The following is a 20,279-nucleotide window of genomic DNA, read 5'->3' as shown; positions in this document are numbered from 1 at the left end:
CCCAGCACCTATGCGGTGGCTCACAACCATCTGTAATTCCAGTTCTAGGTGATCTGATTCCCTTTCTGGACCTCCCAGGGTACCAGGAATGCACACAATGCACAGCCATATAAATACACACAAAACATGCACACATAAAATAATGAATCTCAAAAAAATTAAAAAGAAATCTCTTCTAATCATTTTTAAGTGTGGGGGGGGGGAGCGAGGTTTTAGCCAGATAAAGCAAGATTTCCCAAATAATGTGTGTTTTTTCTGAATGGTACCTAACACAAATAGCAGTAATGCCAAGAGTTTTATTGATGACTTTGTGTTTAAGCTCTAGATGCCATACATAGTATACAATTTAGAGCACTTACTGATTTCCCTGTGTAGTCCAACCTTCTGTGCAGACTTTTGCATAACATTTGGGTGAAGCTCAGCACATAGCATATTAAGCCTGCACAGATGTATGTATATAACCAGATATTTAGATAAGGGATATCAATTATAGTATAATAACCTAAAATAATGGGTGTTTATTTAACCAGAGCTAGAAAGTGACCATTTGAAACAAATAAACATTCTTTTGAGACAATAAATAAAACAAGCATCTTTATTGGCTTAGCAACCAAGGTGGAGACATTGGTATCCATTTTAAAGACATCTTTTAAAAAATTTAAATTAACATAATATCAAAGATTTACCTAAATCATGTGAACCAAAAGACATTTAGGGCTGATTTGTGGGGGTAAGTTCGAGACAGGGTCCTTGCTGTCCTGGAACTCACTTTGTACACCAGGCTGGACTCAAACTCACAGAGATCCACCTGCCTTTGCCTCCTGAGTGCTGGGATTAAAAGTGTGTACTATCACTGTCCAACTAGGGCTGATTGTGTGTGTGTGTGTGTGTGTGTGTGTGTGTGTGTGTGTTTGCCTGCATATATGTATATGTACCATATGAGTGTCTGGTTCCCACAGAGGCTATAAGAGGATCCCCTGGAACTGGAGTCATGGTCAGTTGTAAGCTGCCATGTGGATGCTGGGAACTGAACCCAGGTCCTCTAGGAACCTGACCAGTGCTCTTAACCACTGATCCGTCTCTCTATCCCCCATTTAGGTCTGATTTAATTGCTGTAACTTACCTGAACACTCACTGATCTATAATACAATTAGTAAAATGGAAATATACAAACACAAGCATATATGTAGATATAACAAACAAAACACATGTGTATACAGCTATTCATAAATCCTCTCTGTCTCTCTGTCTCTCTGTCTGTGTCTGTGTCTCTGTCTCTCTCTCTCCCTCTCCCCTCTCTCTCTGAGACAAGGTTTCACTGTGCAGTTCTATCTGTCCTGCAATTCACTCTGTAGACCAGACTGGCCTCAAACTCACAGAGATTTTCCAGGCTCTATCTCCCCAAGTGCTAGGAATAAAGGCGTTAAACGACCATACCCAATGATTAAATCTGCACCACTAAATACAATAAGACAGTAGAAATTTACTACTTAAGCTCAGAGATACTGAGCTAAATCTAAACATCATTAAGAAAGGCTTAGATAAAAAACCCAGTGAAAATCGAAGGTCAGAGAGTGTTGTATGGCTTTGAGTGGGAATTGTTCCTAATAAGCAGGCAATGCCCTTTCTTTTGCTGTGAATTTTTAAATGCCTAACTAAAATGTCAGGCAGACACACTTTAGAGATTTGTCTAGGTAAATGTAAATAAATGCTTGATGTAATTCATTTTCTTTTTCAGTGTTATATATTTTTATTTCATGAGCATTAATTGGTGTTTTGCCTGCATGTATGTCTGTGTTGTATCCCCCTGGAACTGGTATTAAAGACAGGTGTGAGCTGCCATGTGGTTCTGGGAATTGAACCCAGGTCCTCTGGAAGAGCCGCAAACATTCTTAACCCCTGAGCCATCTCTCCATCCCCATAACTCATTTTCTAATCACATTCAGCCCTTGGAGGAGGAGGCCCAGACCTTCCATGCTCACCCTACTCGAGAGTGCTTCTTTGAGGGTCCTGCCGCTTTCCTACCCATTTTATCAGGTCAGGGCCAGGAGGAAATCCTACCGAATGTGACAGCCTAGAAGGTCAGGTGTTGGCCAAGCAAAAAGACTTCCCCCAAGTGTCAACCACGAGCCTGTATGTCACGGAAGCCCACTCATCAACGCCCTTCTGTCCCCTTATTTCAGAATAGGATTGATGAGCTCTGTATTCCAAGAGCTGGTCATCCTCAGTACAAGAGGAAAAACAGGAAAGAAAACTCTTAGGCGAAAGAAAACACTAAGGTTAAGACAGGCTGTGTAGATAAACAGAGTAACAGGATGTATAGGTTACCAAATCCTGATTCTGATGCCAGAAAAAAAAAAAATCCAGGAAGGTCCTCATCAGATGCCAGAAAGATTCCAGAAAGGAATACCAGCTCTCTACAGAAGCCTCAGGTAGGCAACTTAGATTTCCTGCAACCTGCCTGGGGCGACTTCACAACAAAGGTGTCTCTCAGCCTCCTGGAAGCAAGTCCCCTCCATCAGGCAGACCCAACAGTCTACATCTTCTCAGACAACCTTCCCCACCTCACAGTGAATACCGGAAACAACAAAAGGCAACCCTGAATATCCTTTCACTGGTAGCTTTATACTCTCAAGAAGTCACCCTCCAATGGGAACACGGCCCATGTCCCACATTGTTCCCCAAAGACATTAGGTAAGGCAGCATGTAATAACAAAACTGTGGTGCCAGGTAAGGCTACTCAGGGAGTGAGTGAAATTGGAGACATAAAGTTTGGGCCTCAGGATGCTTTTACTTTAAGATGTCGATACAGTGCTTAGCGGAGTGCTTGCCTAAGCTGTGAGGGGCCTTGCCTGTGATCCCCAGAAGTGGGGTAAGGGTACAAATTTGAAAATAGAGGAGAAAAAACCAAGATGCAGATGGAGAGGACAAGACCATGCGGCAGAAACACATACAGGCAGCTGACCTGAACAAGGAGGAACTAACGGGCCCCCAGACTGATAGCTGGGAAGCCAGCATGGGACTGACTCAGGCCCCCCTGAATATGGGTCTCAGCCAGAAGGACTGAGCAGTCTAAGAGACCTCAGACAGTGGAGCCAGGATGTATCCCTGGTGCACAAAAGGACTTTGTGAACATATCCCCCATGGAGGGATAACTGCCTTAACCTAGAGACAGGAGAGAAGCCCTAGTCCCTACTTCACATAACCTTTCAGACCTACATGACCCTACTAGATGACATTCCCCTACATATGGAATTGGGGTGGGGGGATGGGAGGGGAGGGTGGTTAGAGTGCATGTGAAAGGGCAGAGAGGGTAAAAGGGAGGGAAGGAGGGAGGGAGGAAGGGAGGAAGGGAGGGAGGGAGAGGGAACTGGGATCGACATGTAAAATAATAAATTAAAAAAAAAAAAATGCTTTGACTCCAAAATTTAAGTTGAAGGACAAGTTACTGGGGAAAAGGATTTCTATTTTTGTTTCCACAGAAAATGAAAAGATGTGGATTCCTTCCAGACTAATGTGGTTTGATCAAGCCAGACCGCCTGAAACAGAGTACCAGGTGATCCTACATTCAAAACAGCTGGACAAAGCAGCCTTACAGACTACAGCCAGGATTTCTGCATCTTCTTAGAATCCTCCATGACAGCGCCCCTTACCAGCAGGAAGTAGTTTGGAAAGAACAATGCCCAAATTCCCAAATATTGTGTATAAATGTTTGTTTTCATTTAATTGGACTTTGTTATATAAAATAAATTTTAAAAAAAGAAAATAGAGGAGAAAATAATTAACAGAAGTAACTGAAATGTAGTGGCCCATGACGTAGCAAAAACAGACTGTGGCACAGTAGATGGAAAAAAGACCAAAGGTTTTCAAGAACAAAGTGATAGCGTGCAGGCATCTGGTTTAGCCACCAAGAGATCATTTATGACCTTGGGAACAGCCTCGGGTAAGCGAAACATGCCGACCTGACAATGCATTCAATAGAGGCAGCGGGGTGCAAACCAGGTATGGCGGTTTATGCCTAAAAAGCCCTGGGAAAGAAAGATGGTGAGTTGAAGGGCGGTGTGAGTTACACAGTGCATTCAAGGACAGCCTGGCCTAATAGCAAGAGCCTTCTGAAAAGGATGGGAAGAATGAGAGAAAAAAGAGAAAGAATGGACTTTGCTCCCATGAACTCCCTCCAACTCCCTTTGTTCCCACAAACAGAGCATAGAATTAATGGGAGTCCTTCATGGATCAAAAGGAGAAAGTTACTCCATCAATTAATGAGTGTGTGGACAAAGGCTCTAGGGTGAAGGGGAAACTAGGAAAGGACCGTGGCCTCACAGGATTGCTCATGGGCACTTTCTATTGGGTGCAAAAACTGGGTGGCAACCTAAGAGCCCAGATGCACACAAAAGGGCAGCTGACGTTGCTGCTCGTGTGTCTGAACGGGCACTGGCAGAACAGAGGAGCTGCAAGAGAGAGCAGAGGGACAGTACGGAACTCTCAGAGTGAGGGCAGCAGCCAAGTGCTCAGCGGAGGATCAGGGAGACACCCAGGAACTAGGGAGATGAGGCTGCCCGAGTTGCTGCCCTTCCTAAATTCTCATTCACCCCTGGGGTCATTGACTGTACTCTGCTTAGTTAAGGGAGAGACTTTCTGTCTTTGGATCCACAAAGCATTCTCATTAATGCTTACTGGCCACCAAAGCCCTCAGAATGTACTTCTGCTGTGTCCTTCCAACGTAACATAGAGAGGCTAAAAACTATAAAGAAAGCAGGAAATGATATGTTACTGGGTTAAAAGGATGGTCTTAAGGAAAGCTAGTGTCAATAACCAACTCATCCAATCAGTAAGAAGTACAGGCAAGGCTTACATAATTCAGCAGAACATGGTTGTTTGTCACCATGTGTCCACAGCAGAAAGTCCAGATGGACATGTCCCTATATTGAATGATGGATGATTGCTCCTAAAGGAAGGAAGCCCAGAGCCTCACTGGTCGAGAGGGCAGAGAGACACAAGATCAGGCCTGCTGAGCCAACATTCTCCCAGGTGTTTTCCTGAAGCGTCCCAAAGATGAAAAGGAGGTCTTGTGACAGGTGCATCCTCTCTGCCTGGTGGGAGATGGGCAGACAGCCACAGAGCTTGGAGACTAGGGGAGGAAGGGCTGGAGCAATGAAGGGAATTGACTCAGAAATGTCATGGTGGCCCAAGGTAGGAAGGCGGGTTACTGTGCACACATCCTGGTTTAGGGTGGAGCAGCTCCCTCCGATGGCACCTCACAGGTCCTGTCTGTCATAATCCACCCTGCTGCTGACCACAACAAAGGGATGGAGAAATGAACCAACAAGAGACTTTTGGGATCCTGAGTTCTCGGCAGAGTAGGGAATGAGGAGCCGGAGCCAGAGCCGATGATTCAAGCAGGATGCTGGTGAAAGCTGAAGCCTCCCATCCCTTCCCACCAGCTGAGCACAAGCCCACCTGTCACCTTCCTTTAGACTGAAGAGGAGCAAACTCTGAAGAAGGAGAAGCCACATGAAGGCACAAATGCAAGAATTCACCACCTTAGGTTTTAGGGGCAGTTGCCAGGAGTCTATCAGTGCTCAATTAGAAATGTGAAGGTCACTAGCACATCCTGTCATGATGAATGGCCCTGATCTTCTTGGGCTTTCCCTTCTGGCTCTCAAGAAGAGCATTTCAGAACACCCCTGGAAGACATGAGCCCCACTCCTAGCTGAAGAATTGTTGACAGATGATGGCTCCTAGGAATGTGAGAATCAGTTATATTGAAGGGTATGGCCTAAATGTCAGTGGACAGCTCCATATAACCCTTAGTTTATGAGCAGCACAAATTGAACTCAATGGGCTATAGAAGATAATTTAAAAAAAAAAAAAAAAGCACATGAAACTGGGGTTAGTGGTAGGGGTGGGGATAGATCTTGGGTGAGTTTTGAAGGAATTAGGGAACAGTGAGGGGTGACTACATCAAAATATATGTATGAAATTCTCCAAGAATTAATTTAAAAAAAAATGTTTCCCAAGATAGGGTTTCTCTGTGTAACCCTGGCTATCTTGGGGCTCACTCTGTAGCCCAGGCTGGCCTCCAGCTCAGAATCTACCTGCCTCTACCTCCATAGTGCTGGAATCTTAAGGGCACATGCCACTACTGGCCAGCTAAATTTAAAAAAAATAAAAAATGTAATACAAGGTGTGCTGGCTAGTTTTATGTCAACCAGACATAAACTGAACTCACCTAAGAGAAGGAATCTTGATTGAGAAAATACCCCCATAAAATATGACTGTAGGTGAGCCTGTCTCTAGGGTATTTTCTTAATTAGTGATTGATGGTGGAGGGCCCTGACTATTGTAGGTGGTGCCATCCCTGGGCTGGTGGTCCTGGGTTCTATAAGAAAGCAGGCTGAGAAGCCATGAGGAGCAAGCCAGTAAGCAGCACCCTCCATGCTCCTGCCTCCAGGTCCCTGCCCTGCTTGAGTTCCTGTCCTGACTTCCTTCAGTGATGGAAGTGTAAGTGAAATAAACCCTTTCCTCTCCAGCTTGCTTTTGGTCATGGTGTCTGATCATAACAGTAACCCAAACCAAGACATAAGGTCTCATGATGGAGTCCTAGATGGCCTAGAACTCACAATATAGGCCAAGATGGCCTTGAACTCACAGAAACTTGATTGTTCCTGCCTCCTAAGTGCTGGGACCAAGGGCATGTGCTACCATACTTGGCAAAAAATACACTTTAAACAGTATTTTGGGAGAGCTGCATCATATTGACAGAAAATGTAACTTCATGGTGAAGTGCTTGCCTAGCATGGAAGGGCCTGGTTTCAATTCCCAATACGGTTTGGGGGGGGGATAAAAATAAAGCAGAGTTCTCTGGGGGGGATGGGCAAGTGAAAGTAAATAGACGTAGGGGAAGACCCTCCCTGTAGCACCGGCACTTCTGTTAAGTGGTGGGTCTTAGTGTGCATGTGAGAGAGAATATGTGTATCTCTGCGTTTGTGTGTCTGCGTGTGAGAGTGTGTGTGCTTGTATGTGTGTGAGAGAGAGTGTCTGTGCTGTGTGTCTGTGGATGAGCGTATGTGTGCATGGCTGTATGTGTGACTGAATGTGTGTGAGATTTTGTATGTGTCAGTATGTGACTGTGTATGGGGTTGCACGCATGTGCATGTGCATGTGTGTTGTGTGTGTGTGTTTGACTGTGTGTGAGACTATGCATGTGTATGTGCATGCATGTCTTTCCTTTCTGTGTGTCTTCACTGCACCTTGCACAGGAATGACAAAAAGCGCAGATGAATATGGGGATAAAGATGATGGAGATGCTGCTCCTGAACCATGGGTGCTGTGTTTGGATCCCTGCTACAATGCCAACCCACCCTGGTCTAATCTCCAACTGAACTCTGGAACTAGGCCTGCATGCAAAGAACAAGAATGCTTCTTTTGTCCACTGCAAAGAGGGAAAAGAAGGAAAGACAACTTTGAGTTGGGTGTGGACATGAGTTCTTACACATGCAGACTACGGTGACACAGAAAAGGTCTACATCTAAGGGACTGGGCTTGCAGCGGACTTTCTATTCCCACATCCAGAGACAGATCAGGCCCCTGAACACCTAGTTGGGAAGAGGGCATGGTAGGGAAGGAGCCTGGGAAAGAGTCAGGAAAGGATCTCTTCCAGGAGGGTGGAAGGATGCTGCCGGCTGCTGCCTTCCCTTCTCCACTTATCTTCTCTCAACCCCTACCAGGCAAGAAGCGATGGGGATTTCCAGCGTTTAGCACTTCCAAGGGCAGGCCTGCTCCAGAGGCCACAGGGCCAGGGACCTGGGCAGGCAGCCTTACCCATGGGAATCCAGACGGCGGGAAGGGAAGCTATGATTTGCGGTAAATAATGTTGGCAGCCGCGGTGTGTCAGGGGGCATGGAGGGCAGCTGTGGCATGTCAGGGGCTGAAGCTGACTCCCATGGAAACAAAGGCCTGGTCACACAGGTTCATATGACAAAGTCAACCACACCACTCAAAAACTGAATCACATCATGCAAAATCTTCTGTAGAAAATGTACTCACATAGACTCACAAACACCCTGTCAGGCATGCAGGAACAGACACAGGCAAGACAATCGTGCAGACACAAAGGCAGGCTCACATGCATAACTGCATAGCCCATCACACAGACCCACAGATGCAAATGCTGTCCAAATCTGCTCTTTAAGGCCCTCTCCTCCCAGTAAGCTTCTGGGTCTTCTCTGACCTGCCTCCTTCCTCTCTCTCATTGTGGAGCCCTGACTGGCCTAGAGCTCACTATGTAGACCAGGTCAACCTCCAACTCCCAAAAATCTACCTGTCTCTGCCCACAGAGTGCTGGGATTAAAGGTATGCCAGTATGCTGGCCCTTCTCCCTCCTTTAAATCTGGTTTATAACATCTATTCTACTGCCTGTCCTTAATGGGATAGCCTTGGATTCATGTGTATAGCCTGGTCTCAACAACTTGACTGTTCGATCCTAAAGAATCACCAAAGGAGGGGGGTCTAGCCCAGTGGCAGAGTACTTGCCTCACTTATGCAAGGCCCTGGGTTTAATCAAGTACTGTAGGAAAAAAAATATTCAGAGCACAGAACAACAATGTCCCCCACACTTGAGAGTCGTTAAAGATGACAAAGCTAGGTGAACACTAGAAACTGTCCACATTGAAAAGATTCTCTTTTAAGCCCGAACATGAGTTCATGATCCTCTTTGAAGGCCACTGTGAACCGGGCACACACCTTTAATCTCTGTGAGTTCGAGACTAGCCTGACCTACAAGAGCGAGTTCCAGGGCAGCCACAGAGAAACCCTGTCTCCAAAAAAAGAAAAAGAAAAAAAAAGCCACTGAAAGCACCTCAGTTTACTGGGGCTCCATGACTTCAGACTACTGAGCACCCAGACCCTGGCACGGCACAAGGGAAGAACAAGCCAAATAGACATGCCCACATCAGGCTGCCCTCTGGGAACCATCAAAGTCCAGGCGCCCAGGAAGGAGGCCCTGGGATAAGGCATGACCCCTTTTCTATCTCTCGGTCTAACTTTAATGTTAGCTACAATCACAGCCTTACAGCCCTACTCTTCAACCCGACTCTAGCCTCATTCCCAGAAAGACAAATGTTCCCGAGAAAGGTAATGCTGGTGAATGTCAACAAGACACTGTATGGCTACGTGAGCCTGATGTAGAAGGCTGTAATGTCCCTTCTCCCTGGGACAGGGATGACTACTTGGATGGCTGTAAAGAGACTTATAACCTCACACAGAGAGCCCAGAAAACAGCCAACAAGCTCCCCTGTATGTCAATGCAGAGCTTCACATGCTGTGTAATTGTGCATCTCTCCCTAGACTGTCTTAGAAGTTGAGAATCCACCTCCACACACAGTGTAACTCCTTGGCCAATCTTAACCTCAATCCTAAATTCACCGACCTACACCATTCCCTCTTCAGAAGACCAATCCAAGATATACCAACCTTTATCAGTAAGAATCACAACCCAATTCCCAACCCCACTTTAACACCACAGGATCCTTCCCCTGCTGACCCTTGCCCTAATCTGTCACCACAATGTCAATACCTTTCTAGCATCCATTTAATTCCAGCCCTGCCTGGAACAGTTATGCACAGTGTAATGTATACCTCTATGCTGGACAGACAACTTTTACACCTTCAGGGATTCAGTGGCTCCTGCCGGCACAGCCAACATCTTTTTTTTTTTTTTTTTTTTTTTTTTTTTTGTCCATAAGGCATCTTATTCCCCATATGGCTCAGTGCTCTGCTGGGAACCCAGGAGCACCAAAGGCCTTTTGACCCAGGTTGAATGTGCAGGCCCATGGGTTCTGGCCCACCCCAAAGCCTTTTACAGGATTAGCCCAACCCTTGAGCTGAAATTCCCGCCATACCCTCCCCTTGGCTCTTGTCTGCCAAGCTTGGAGGGAGCATCTGCTGCCCTAGAGCCCCCAAGTAGACAAGAGCATGCAGGCCCAGAGTTGAGGGGAATGTGGCTACTCCAACATGGGGATTTCCAGGCTCTTGCAACACCTAAGATGTCTACTCCAGAATGGCACAAGGTACTTGTCCCAGATAGGTAGTGGCCCTGCTGAAACTGGGCCTGAGGGAGGCAGCTACACACACATCTTCTCCCACTCTCCAGGGGCTCAGTCTGATGATCAGGTTATTCCTGCTTGCTCGCTCTCTCTCATGAGTTTTGGCATCAGCCTCTGTACCTGCCTCTTTCTTTACCCCAGGTGTCAGTGTAGACATCCTCTGCTCTTGGGCCTCCATGGGCTGTCACAATAACAGGGTTTCCCTAGGAGTCAAGACCTTCCTTCACATTAAGGACGGGAACACTTAATCTCAGATGGACAGCCATCAGCCTTGTGTCCTTTCCCCAACTGTTTACGTGCAGTCTGGCCCAAGGACCCAAAGAGGTTCTAGGATGTATACTCCAGATCTCTGTGCCTATGCTGGTGTTCAAGTGGGACTGTGAGCTGGGTGAGGCTAGGCATCAGCTAAGGGCAGAGGACTGGCTGGTCATGAGTTCTTGGGGACCCATGGGGACCCTTGGGCACCCTTAGGGAAAGGTGACTATGCCCCCCTCATCTTGGCCTCTCTGCTGGCCTTACTTCTCTCCAGGCCACCTCAACACCTCCCATCTCCAGGACCCTGGGTCCTGTCACCAATCCAGACCAGGTAGGGCAGGAACTTATCATCCCTTTTGTTTTCAAGGCACAGGTTTCCTCCCCTGACTTTTGTCCAGCAATCTCCACTTTTCCTCATTTAGACTCTAAGCCCAGGAATAGGCAGGGAGACCCCCCACACACAGTTCTGGGATGGAACATCTCTTTCAGGCTGTTCTGCCTCTGCAGGCCCAAATTCAAGGGGAGATATTCCTGGTCTATGATAGGAAAAGCTTTCTGGATCGAGAAACGTGGGCATCGCTGGGACCAAAGGGGGAACAAATAAGAGCATACATAAAGGCAAAGGCATAACAGGACCTCAGGTGAGGGAGGATGACCTAGAGAATTTAGGGGTGGAAGCCACGCAGTCCAATTTTTAGTCTTCATCCTCCCCTTTATTTCTGTGCTAGGCTGGAAAGTAGCCTCCCTTGGGGTGGGTGGGGGATGTCAATCTTCTCAGGTCACCTTTGTCCCCTCCCACAAGCTCTTTGCCCATCTGCAGTGTGGGATGGGAGCTGTCCCAGCTGGCTGCTTCAGTCTCGCCCATCATATGCTTGGAATTACCTGGACAACCTGGTAAAAATACAGCTCATTTGGCTCTGTTCTGAGATTCTATTTAAGATGGTCTGGGATAGCGACTGATTCTTATTTTTAAAAAGCTCTCCAGGTGACTTGGACACGCAGTCAGTTTGGAAAAGTCTAGTGCAAGATGACTGCCATACCTTCCTCTAGGGTTTTCCAGGGGAACCAAACAGATAGAATGACTATATGTTAAAGAGGCTACTTATTAGATTGGCTTATACAGTACTGTCTGGGTTGTACAGCAATGGCTGTCTTCACACGAAAGAGGCTAAGAACCTGGTTGCTGCTGTCCACAAGCTGGATAGATTCCTCAGCATCCCAGTCTATCACTAATCACCTAGAGGAGTCCAAGAGAGCCACTGGTCTTTAATTCAGGTTGGAAGCCAGAAGAATCTGGGTTCTGATGTCAGCAAATATGTCAGTGACAGCAACAGAGTAGATGAACTCACCATTAAGACTCAAGGCAAGCAGGCAAAATGTCAAGTTTTTTTTTTTCTTCCTTTGACCTTACTACAGCTGGATGGTCACTGTAAGGAACCAATCCCCTATGTGGTGTGTCTACCCAGAGCTACCCACCTCTAGGTGTGTCTACTCACTTCAATTAATGCTGTCAGGGAAATCCTGGGGCCAGAGAAAAGGCTGGAGGTGGGAAAATATTTGCCTTGAAAGCCTGATGGCCTAGCAGGGTGGCAGTGGCATCAGCAGAGCACTTTATCCCAGCTCTCAGGAGACAGTGGATCTCTGTGAGTTCAAGGCCAGCCTGGTCTACAGAGTGAATTCCTGGACAGCAAGGGCTACATGGTGAAACCCTGTCTCAGAGAGAGAGAGAGAGAGAGAGAGAGAGAGAGAGAGAGAGAGAGGATAAAGGAGAGAGGGAAAGGGGAAGGGGAGGGAGAGAAAGAGGAAGGGAGAGAGGGAGGGAGGGAGAGTGGGAGAATGGGAGGGCAGGCCTGAGGTCAGTTCTAGAACCCATGAGAAAATGGCAGGTACGACTGCACGTGTCTATAGATCTATACTCTCTCTCTCTCTCTCTCTCTCTCTCTCTCTCTCTCTCTGTCTCTACACACACACACACACACACACACACTTAATAAAAAAGGAAAAGAAAAACTTCATAGATATTCTCACAAGCTAACCTTAATCTTGATACCTCTCGAAGGTGTGACCCAGATCCAGTCAAGTCAAAAACTAAGATTAAGCATCAGAGAGGCTGAAGAGAGCTCAGCATCATTCCTTATCTCTAGAGGACCAGAGTTCAGTTCCTGGCACCCACTCTGGGTGCCTACAATTGCCTAAAACTCCACTTCTGGAACATATGATACCCGCTTCTGGCCACCTTGATACCTACATGCAACATAGATACATACACATAAAAAAATAAAATAAGCAACCTTGTCTATAGAGTGAGTTCCAGGACAGCCAGAAATGTGACATAGAAAATCCCTGTCTCAAAACTAAATAAAACAAAAGTAATAATGATGATAGATAGACAGACAGACAGACAGACAGATAGAATCTAAAAACAAAACACATCCCTAGTGTGGTGGTATACACCTTTAATCTTAGAATACAGGAGGCAGAGGCAGGTGGATCTCTATGAGTTTGAGGCCAGCCTGGTCTACATAGAGAGTTCCAAAACAGGCTGAGTTACATAGTGAAACACTGTCTCCAAAAAAAAAAAAAAAAGGAGGAGGGGGCAAGAAAGAAAGAAAAGAAAGAGAGGCAAAGAGAGAGGGAGGAAAGGAAGAAGAAAGAGAGAAAGAGGAGAGAGAGGGGAGGAAAGCAGTAGTAACAACCTCACTACTCACTACTTTGTGACCTCCACTGAGGATAGAAAGATGGCAATCAAAATTTCCTGATGCCAAGATCTAGATAAAAGATCCAAGACATATTATCTCCTAGTTTCCCCCCAGTCATCATCCAGGAATACCGTCTTCTCTCTAGCAAGGACACTCCATATCCTGCATAAGGTCTCAGCCTGTTGAAAAACCTGACTCTCCAGGAGCTCAGTTATTTTCCCAGATCTCATATCCAGACCCTCTTCTCCGTAAACTATTCCAACAGTATCCCTGTTTCAAACCCTCTCTATTCTCCTTCCCCCAAAGTAAGACACAAACATTACCCTGTGCAACAAAGACAACATACCTGGCAAAATTTACTTTGGAAAAATCACAAATGGATGACACAACAAGGGCCGTCCGCCAGGCATGGTGGCACACCTCTTTAGACTCAGCACTGGGGAGGCAGAGACAGGTAGATATCTGAGCTGGAGGCCAGCAGATGTCATCAACCTCTAGAAGCACAAGAATTGATGTCTCCAAACCCCACAATGATGGTCTAAGTCCCCAATAGTCACCAGAAAGTTACAAAAGATTCAAAGTAATGGGAAATTACAGCTCACTCACTGAGAAAGCCCAGGCCTCCGGCACACTGGAAGAGAAGCTTAAACCATGGTTAACCTTCAGATGGCTGAAGGGAACTCTGGACAAAGATATAAGGGAATTCTGAAAACTCATACAACCTTGAGAATAGGAAGTTTAGAAAGAAGTCTATGAAAACATTGAGAATGGCCAGAGATGGCCCCTCACACCCTTAATCCAACATTTAGGAGGCAGAAGAGGAAGATTCGAGTAGTTCAAGGTCAGTCTGGACCACAAAACAAGATCAAGGCTGACTAACCTGAGCTCTGTAGTGAGACAGCAGCTTAAGAGGTATGAGGATGAAACACAGTAGCCTATCTCAGCTGTCAACTTTTTAAACAGTGTACAAAGAGGGAAATGATACCAATAAAGGCAGAAATCAATAAAATAAAGAATAGAAAGAACATAAGAAAAAGTAAAAGCTGGGCAATGGTGGTGCACAGCTTTAATCCCAGAACTCCAGAGGCAGAGACAGGCAGGTCTCTGTGAATTCAAAGCCAGCCTGGTCTACATGTTTAGTTCCAGGGCAGCCAGCGGCATATAGATTGACCCTGTCTCAAAAATGTTTTAATTAAAATAAATAAATAAATAAATAAATAAATAAATAAATAAATAAGAGCACCGGCAACTCTTCCAGAGGACCCAGGCTCAATTATCAAAACACACAATGTGGCTCATAGTAACTCTGGTTCCAGGGCATCTGACATCCTCTTCTGACTTCCATGAGCACTGCACACACATGTGCACAGGTACACATGGGCAAAAACACTAGTGCACCTGATATACGATGATAAAAGAGTTTAAAAGATCAAGTCATTGAAGTCAGAAAAGAAAATAGACACTACTATTATTTGACATAATAGGAAGGGTTGTAAGAGAGTCCTACAAGCCAGACATAGGGGTGCACACCTTTAATTCCAACACTTTGGAGGCAGAGGCGTACAGACCTCTAAGGTCAAGGGTAGCCTGGGCTACAGAGCAAGTCCCAGGCCATCCAGGGCTATGTAAAGAGACCCTATCTCCAAAAAAAAAATATCCCAAAAGGAAATTAAAATGACAATTACATTTTAACCTTAGTCAAGTAGGTATAAGACTTATACTTTGAAAATTATAAAATATTGCTAATTAAAGCAGACCTGAATAAATACAAAGCTGTACCCTGTTCAGATTTGGCAGTCCGTATCAGAGTCCCAAGGGAGGAATGGGAAGGGAGAAACTGCATAATTATAATCTCAAAAAGCAAAAGGAATAGTGAAAACAAAACAAAACCTAAGGGCAGAGGAGAGAGGTGTCTCAGCACTTAAGAACCGGCGCTGATCTTTCAGTGGACTTGGGCTCAATTCCCTGCTTGCACCTTTCCACTCACACACACACACACACACATAAATACACAATTTAAACTTAAAAAAAAAAGTCAGGGAAACCTTCACAGGGTTGGATCTGGAATGCTTTTTTAAATATGATATTGTGATACCAACATCACAGGTCATGGGGGAGAAGGAAATTGGACTTCACAGAACGTTTCAGTTTTGTGCACTACCAACAGGAAACCCGCAGAATAAGAGGACACATTTGCACATTGTGTATCTAAATTAATGTCTATTATCAGATATATATATATATATATATATATATATATATATATATATCTTAATTGTTAGCTGAAAATGTATGGAGCCTGCAGGGCAGTGAGGGAGGACCAGGAAGAGATGAGGAGGGAGGCAGTTAGGGGCTGACTGCCTGTATGCTAGAGTTCACTAACACCTCCTCCCCACCAGACCCAACTCGCAGGAAAAGGAGGGGTTGTGAGGGAAGCCCAAGTGTCAGAATGCATAAATAGGCAACAAGCCAGTCGCAGCCCACACACAGACCCCAACTTGCAGCTGTCCATCTCACTCACAGCTCTGGTCTCATCCTCAACTCAGCCACAACCATGGCTCAGACACTGGCTCTGAGCCTCCTTATTCTGGTTCTGGCTCTCTGCATCCCCTGGACCCAAGGTACCAAGATGGAAGAGGCTTTGGCTGGGAGAAGGGAGCTAAACGAGACCTTCTGAGTCGCCTCTGGTTCTGTACCCTCTACCTTGCAGGCAGCGATGGCGGAGGTCAGGATTGCTGCCTCAAGTACAGCCGGAGGAAGATTCCCTACAGTATTGTCCGAGGCTACAGGAGGCAAGAACCAAGCTTAGGCTGCACCGTCTCAGCTATCCTGTGAGTGAACCAGAGGGGTGGGTACAGGCTGGGGGTCGAGTAGGGGTGGCAATGGTGGGCCAGACTAAGAAAGCTTACTACCCCCCAATTCTCAGGTTCTTACCCCGGAAGCGCTCTCAGCCTGAGCTATGTGCAAACCCTGAAGAAGGCTGGGTGCAGAAGCTGATGAAATGTCTGGACCAGTCTGCAGCCTCCGGGAAACAGAGCCCAGACTGCAGGAAGAGCAGAGGAACCTCTAAGCCTGGAAGGAAAGGAAAGGGCTCCAAAGGCTGGAAGAGGTGAGGAAGCTGACCGGGCGGGAAGGGGAGGAAAGAGGATCCGCACCTGTCTCTCACACCTCTCTTCTGCTCTCCCAGGACTGACCAGACACAGGTCCCAAGGGGGCCCTAGCCCAGTGACCCCCCTGCACCCCTGGACCCCTGCACCCCTGGACCCCTGTACCCCTGGACCTCAGGAGATTCTCCATGAACTTCATTATGGCTTCATGCGCCAACACACGGACAAAGAAAGGGCTAGGAAACAGGAAGGACTCGGGAGCCCCAGAGCAGCCTCCTAATGCCGGCCTTGTCACACCCTTGTCCTGCTTCAGTCATCCAGTCTGCATGGTCACCCCTTTCTTATATGGCTGAGCTGCCCTCCCTGGGCCAGACCCGGAGAGTTAGAAGGAAGAGTCAAGAAGGAGACAGCAGGACTGTCCCCTCTGGGAGGTCACTCAGGTCCCCAGACCTGGCCTTGCTCTCCGAGGTGCCCTACCCTTTTCCTTGCAAATATGATTTATTCCTAATTGAATAAAAAGCTGTTCCAGCCTCAACCCGAATACCTGTTCCTGGGTGCTTGTGTTCGCAGGGAGTCAATGTTATTTCAGAGTGAAGTCATATTTTCCGGGTCCCAGCTGAGAGCTCAGAACCGTGAACCCTACATTCCAACCTACTCCAATAGTTTCTTTGTTCCCAGGGTGCCCCAACCCGTGATAGGTAAAGGGAGGCTAATGGTCAGGTGAGCCAAGGTCTCTGAAGAAACTGTTAATGGAAAGATCCAGAGCATGAGTGGGAATACACACACACACACTCTCTCTCTCACACACAAACTCACACACACACTGACTCTCACATACTCTCACGAACTCACACACTCTCACACACTCACACACACTCACTCTCACACACTCACACGCTCTCACACATGCACACACTAAAACACTCTCACACACTCACACTCACACACTCTCACACACATGCACACACTAAAACACTCTCACACACTCACACTCACACACTCTCACACAGTCACACATACATTCATACACACTCTTACACACATACACTTTCACACTCACACAATTCTCTCACGCACACACTCACGCACACTCACACACTCTCTCACATACATACACACTCACACTCACACACTCACACTTACACACACTCACAAACTCCATGGCTCTGCAGGCCTTTGAGGCCTCCCTCCCCCGATTCTGTTCAGCACACTTACTCCAGGAGTGAAAAGCCTGTTTCTTTGACCCCACAACCCTGATCCACTCCAAAAGCCCAGAGGGCTCCCTCCTGACTACTTAATGCAGATGCCCTCTCAGCTTCTTGTTTTGTTTCATGGAGCTCTTGTGATTTCTTCTCATCGAAGTCTGGTCCCTTGCATCCCTTAGCTTGCTTCCAGCTAGCTCCTCCATCTTTTCCCTCTCCTGTGGCCAGGACCTACAGTCCTCAGGCTCCTCTAATCTTTTTTCCTGTTGTTAGTATGCATGTGCGTGCCCATGTTGTGTATTTGCATTTGTGGGAAACGTGAAGAAGCCAGATGAGAACATGTGTCTTCCTCTATAACTCTCCACCTTATAATCCCAGTTTTTTACATGGGTACTTGGGATTTGAACCCAGGTCCTTTCGATTTCACAGCAAGTTCACTTACCCACTGAGTTATCTCCTCAACTGTCTCCTCTAGTTTCTTGAATCCAAGGAACTAGCCTCCTGGGACAGGTCTTGGGAAGCCCAGAATTCAAACATAAATCTATCTTCCCTTCAAGAAGACTACAGTCAGGCTTCCCTCTACCTCACAGCACAGACCCTCCAATCCCTGGGCAAGGGCAAAGAAAACCACCGATGAGCCATGACAATGTGAGAAAGCAGGGGACAGATCCTGGAGGAAAGATGAGACAGGCAAGGACCTAGGCAGGGAGTGAGGGCTGCGGCAACACCCTTTCCACAGAGCCTGAGTTGGCCGCACCACTCACAAAATCGCCCAAGTGTTTGCATCTGCCCCTCACTCCTCCTGGGGTTGGTGAGGACAAGGCAGTCTACTGATCTTTGTGCAATCAGCGGTGATCTTCGCCTCCGAACTCGAATGTGCACAGCATGCACACCTCATTATAGAATGTCTATTTAATTAATGTCATTCCTACTCCAATCTCCTGCACTGGAATGCTAGTAAAAAAACCTTGACAGATTCTCACTCTCAGGGAATCCCATCTCTCAAAGGCTGTTTAGAGTTCCTAGAACACTTAGCCCCAGTGAGGCCTCCTCCCTGCACCCACCAACCCCCACAGCCATGCCATCTTGGGACACTGCCAGGGAAAAGTGACTCCTGTGGTCCCCACAGGTTATATACCTCTCAGCCATGCCAAATTTGATACCTGAGCCTCTGAAATTAGACCTGAATACCTCACCACACCCCTGAAGCCATCTGCCTGTCACTTCCCTAGCTTCCAGGAATTGGACCCCAGTGTTCACAGTGGCTGGACCTACAGGACAGCCTCCTCCACAGTCTAAAGAAGACTTTTACAAAAGGCAAAAGGGCCTTTAACATCTAGAAATTTCTATTCTCAGCCCAGCCCACACTCATATCTACTCTAAAGTGAGAGGAAAATCAGGCAGAAGCAAAACCTAGCCAGGCCTATTGGTACAGGACTGTAATCCTAGCTGCTTGGGAGGCTGAGACAGGGGGATCGCACACTAATAACCTACCTGGCTATAAAATAAGTTCAAGGGTAGCCTGGGAAGTACTGTCTCAACTTTTTTTTAAAAATTCTTTTAAGTAAGAACTGTGTCTGGGGCTATAGCTGAATGGCAGAAGGCTTGGTTAGGGTGTGAGAAACCCAGCACTCAGTATCCAATACAAAGAAAGAAGGAAAGAGAAGACAAAAGCAAGAAGATTTCATTTTGCTACACCTATGTGACTGGCGTTCGCCTGGAGCCCTGCTCTCAATAAACATGCAATCACGTATTTTTTCATCAGAGAATGAGGGACAGCTTTTCTTGTCAATTTTGTTCTTTAACAATGTTGTTCTGTTCTTCCTTATTCCCAGAAATTATATTTTTTTAAGTCATGTAAACATAGTCATGCCTTAAAAAAAACTTTTTAAATTTTTTTCCTAAAAAGAAAGTACCAGAATCTTGTTCTGAACAATACCAGTCCCCTCAACTTTTAACTCTTAAGGTATTTCTTCTGGGAGTCTGCTCCACATTCCAAATCCTTGTAACTATCTCTTGATTTCATGCTGAGCATGTTATCAATAGACTGCTTACTATAAAGAGTGGAGATTTAGCTCCATGATCCTTATATTTCATCACGATCTATTTACATTATTATGATTATGCAAATATTCATTCACTGAAGAACAAGGAATGAAGTGTACGCACTTCTTACTTCTCCTTTGTCTTTCAATGTTTTTTTTTTCTTTATAAGCTATATTGGAGATGAACTCTAGGATCTCATGCATGCCATGTAAGAGCTCTATTACAATACTCTAGTAGCCCCAGCCCTGGCCTTTTGTTTTTCTTTTATTTGAGATGTATGTGTATGCATTTGTGCACATGCATACAATGCCCAAGAAGTCCAAAAGAGGGTGTTCATGCCCTGAAGTTACAGGCAGCTGTGAGTTTCTTCTCTCCCTTTTTGGCCTGTATGGACCACATGCACACGCAGGGCATAACTCTCCCTCTCTCTCACACACTACCTTCTAGGAATAAGTTATGCTCAGGGCCATTCAGTAGGTTATTAATGCCATATATTTAAATTATTTCATCAATTTCTCTTCCGTGAAGGGAACACCTAGGTGTATGTGCATGCATGCATGCAGACAGGCAGGCAGGCATGCAAGCAGGCAGGCAGGCATGCAAGCAGGCACGCACGCACGCACGCACGCACGCACACACACACACACACACACACACACACACACACTTATGTAACCAGCTCTCTGTTATTAGAGTTGCTACAGAATATGACTATTCTTGGGTCCCTTGGTTCCCTCCTTTTGTGTGTGTATGTGTAACTTTGGAGTCTGTCCTGGAAATAACTCTGTAGACCACGCTAGCATCAAACTCACAAAGATCTGCTTATCCTGAGTGCTGGGACTAAAGGCTTGCTACTATACCTCC

The 20,279-nt window shown here is 46.3% G+C and overlaps 1 protein-coding gene across 1 annotated transcript; it reads left to right on the top strand.

Moving 5' to 3' along the window:
* The first annotated feature begins 15,527 nt into the window (after window positions 1–15,527).
* Ccl21 (C-C motif chemokine ligand 21) lies at window positions 15,528–16,708 on the top strand. Its single transcript, XM_051187548.1, has 4 exons — window positions 15,528–15,681; window positions 15,771–15,891; window positions 15,987–16,169; window positions 16,248–16,708. The coding sequence occupies exons 1-4, from the start codon at window positions 15,615–15,617 to the stop codon at window positions 16,279–16,281; spliced, it is 405 nt and encodes a 134-aa protein (XP_051043505.1). The 5' UTR covers window positions 15,528–15,614; the 3' UTR covers window positions 16,282–16,708.
* Window positions 16,709–20,279: the final 3,571 nt, after the last annotated feature.

The sequence above is a fragment of the Phodopus roborovskii genome, unplaced genomic scaffold (genome assembly GCF_943737965.1).
Source record: "Phodopus roborovskii unplaced genomic scaffold, PHOROB, whole genome shotgun sequence".
NCBI lineage: Eukaryota > Metazoa > Chordata > Mammalia > Rodentia > Cricetidae > Phodopus > Phodopus roborovskii.
The sequence above is the reverse complement of the archived record's forward strand: the minus strand, read 5'-3'. Positions and strand labels throughout refer to the sequence as shown.

What these genes read in the sequence shown, in the direction of transcription:
- Ccl21 (XM_051187548.1), top strand. Translation starts at nt 15,615, where the DNA reads ATGGCTCAGACACTGGCTCTGAGCCTCCTTATTCTGGTTCTGGCTCTC. An exon ending in TGCACCGTCTCAGCTATCCT is followed by an intron (nt 15,892 to 15,986) that starts GTGAGTGAACCA and finishes CCCAATTCTCAG; the next exon opens with GTTCTTACCCCGGAAGCGCT. An exon ending in GGCTCCAAAGGCTGGAAGAG is followed by an intron (nt 16,170 to 16,247) that starts GTGAGGAAGCTG and finishes CTGCTCTCCCAG; the next exon opens with GACTGACCAGACACAGGTCC.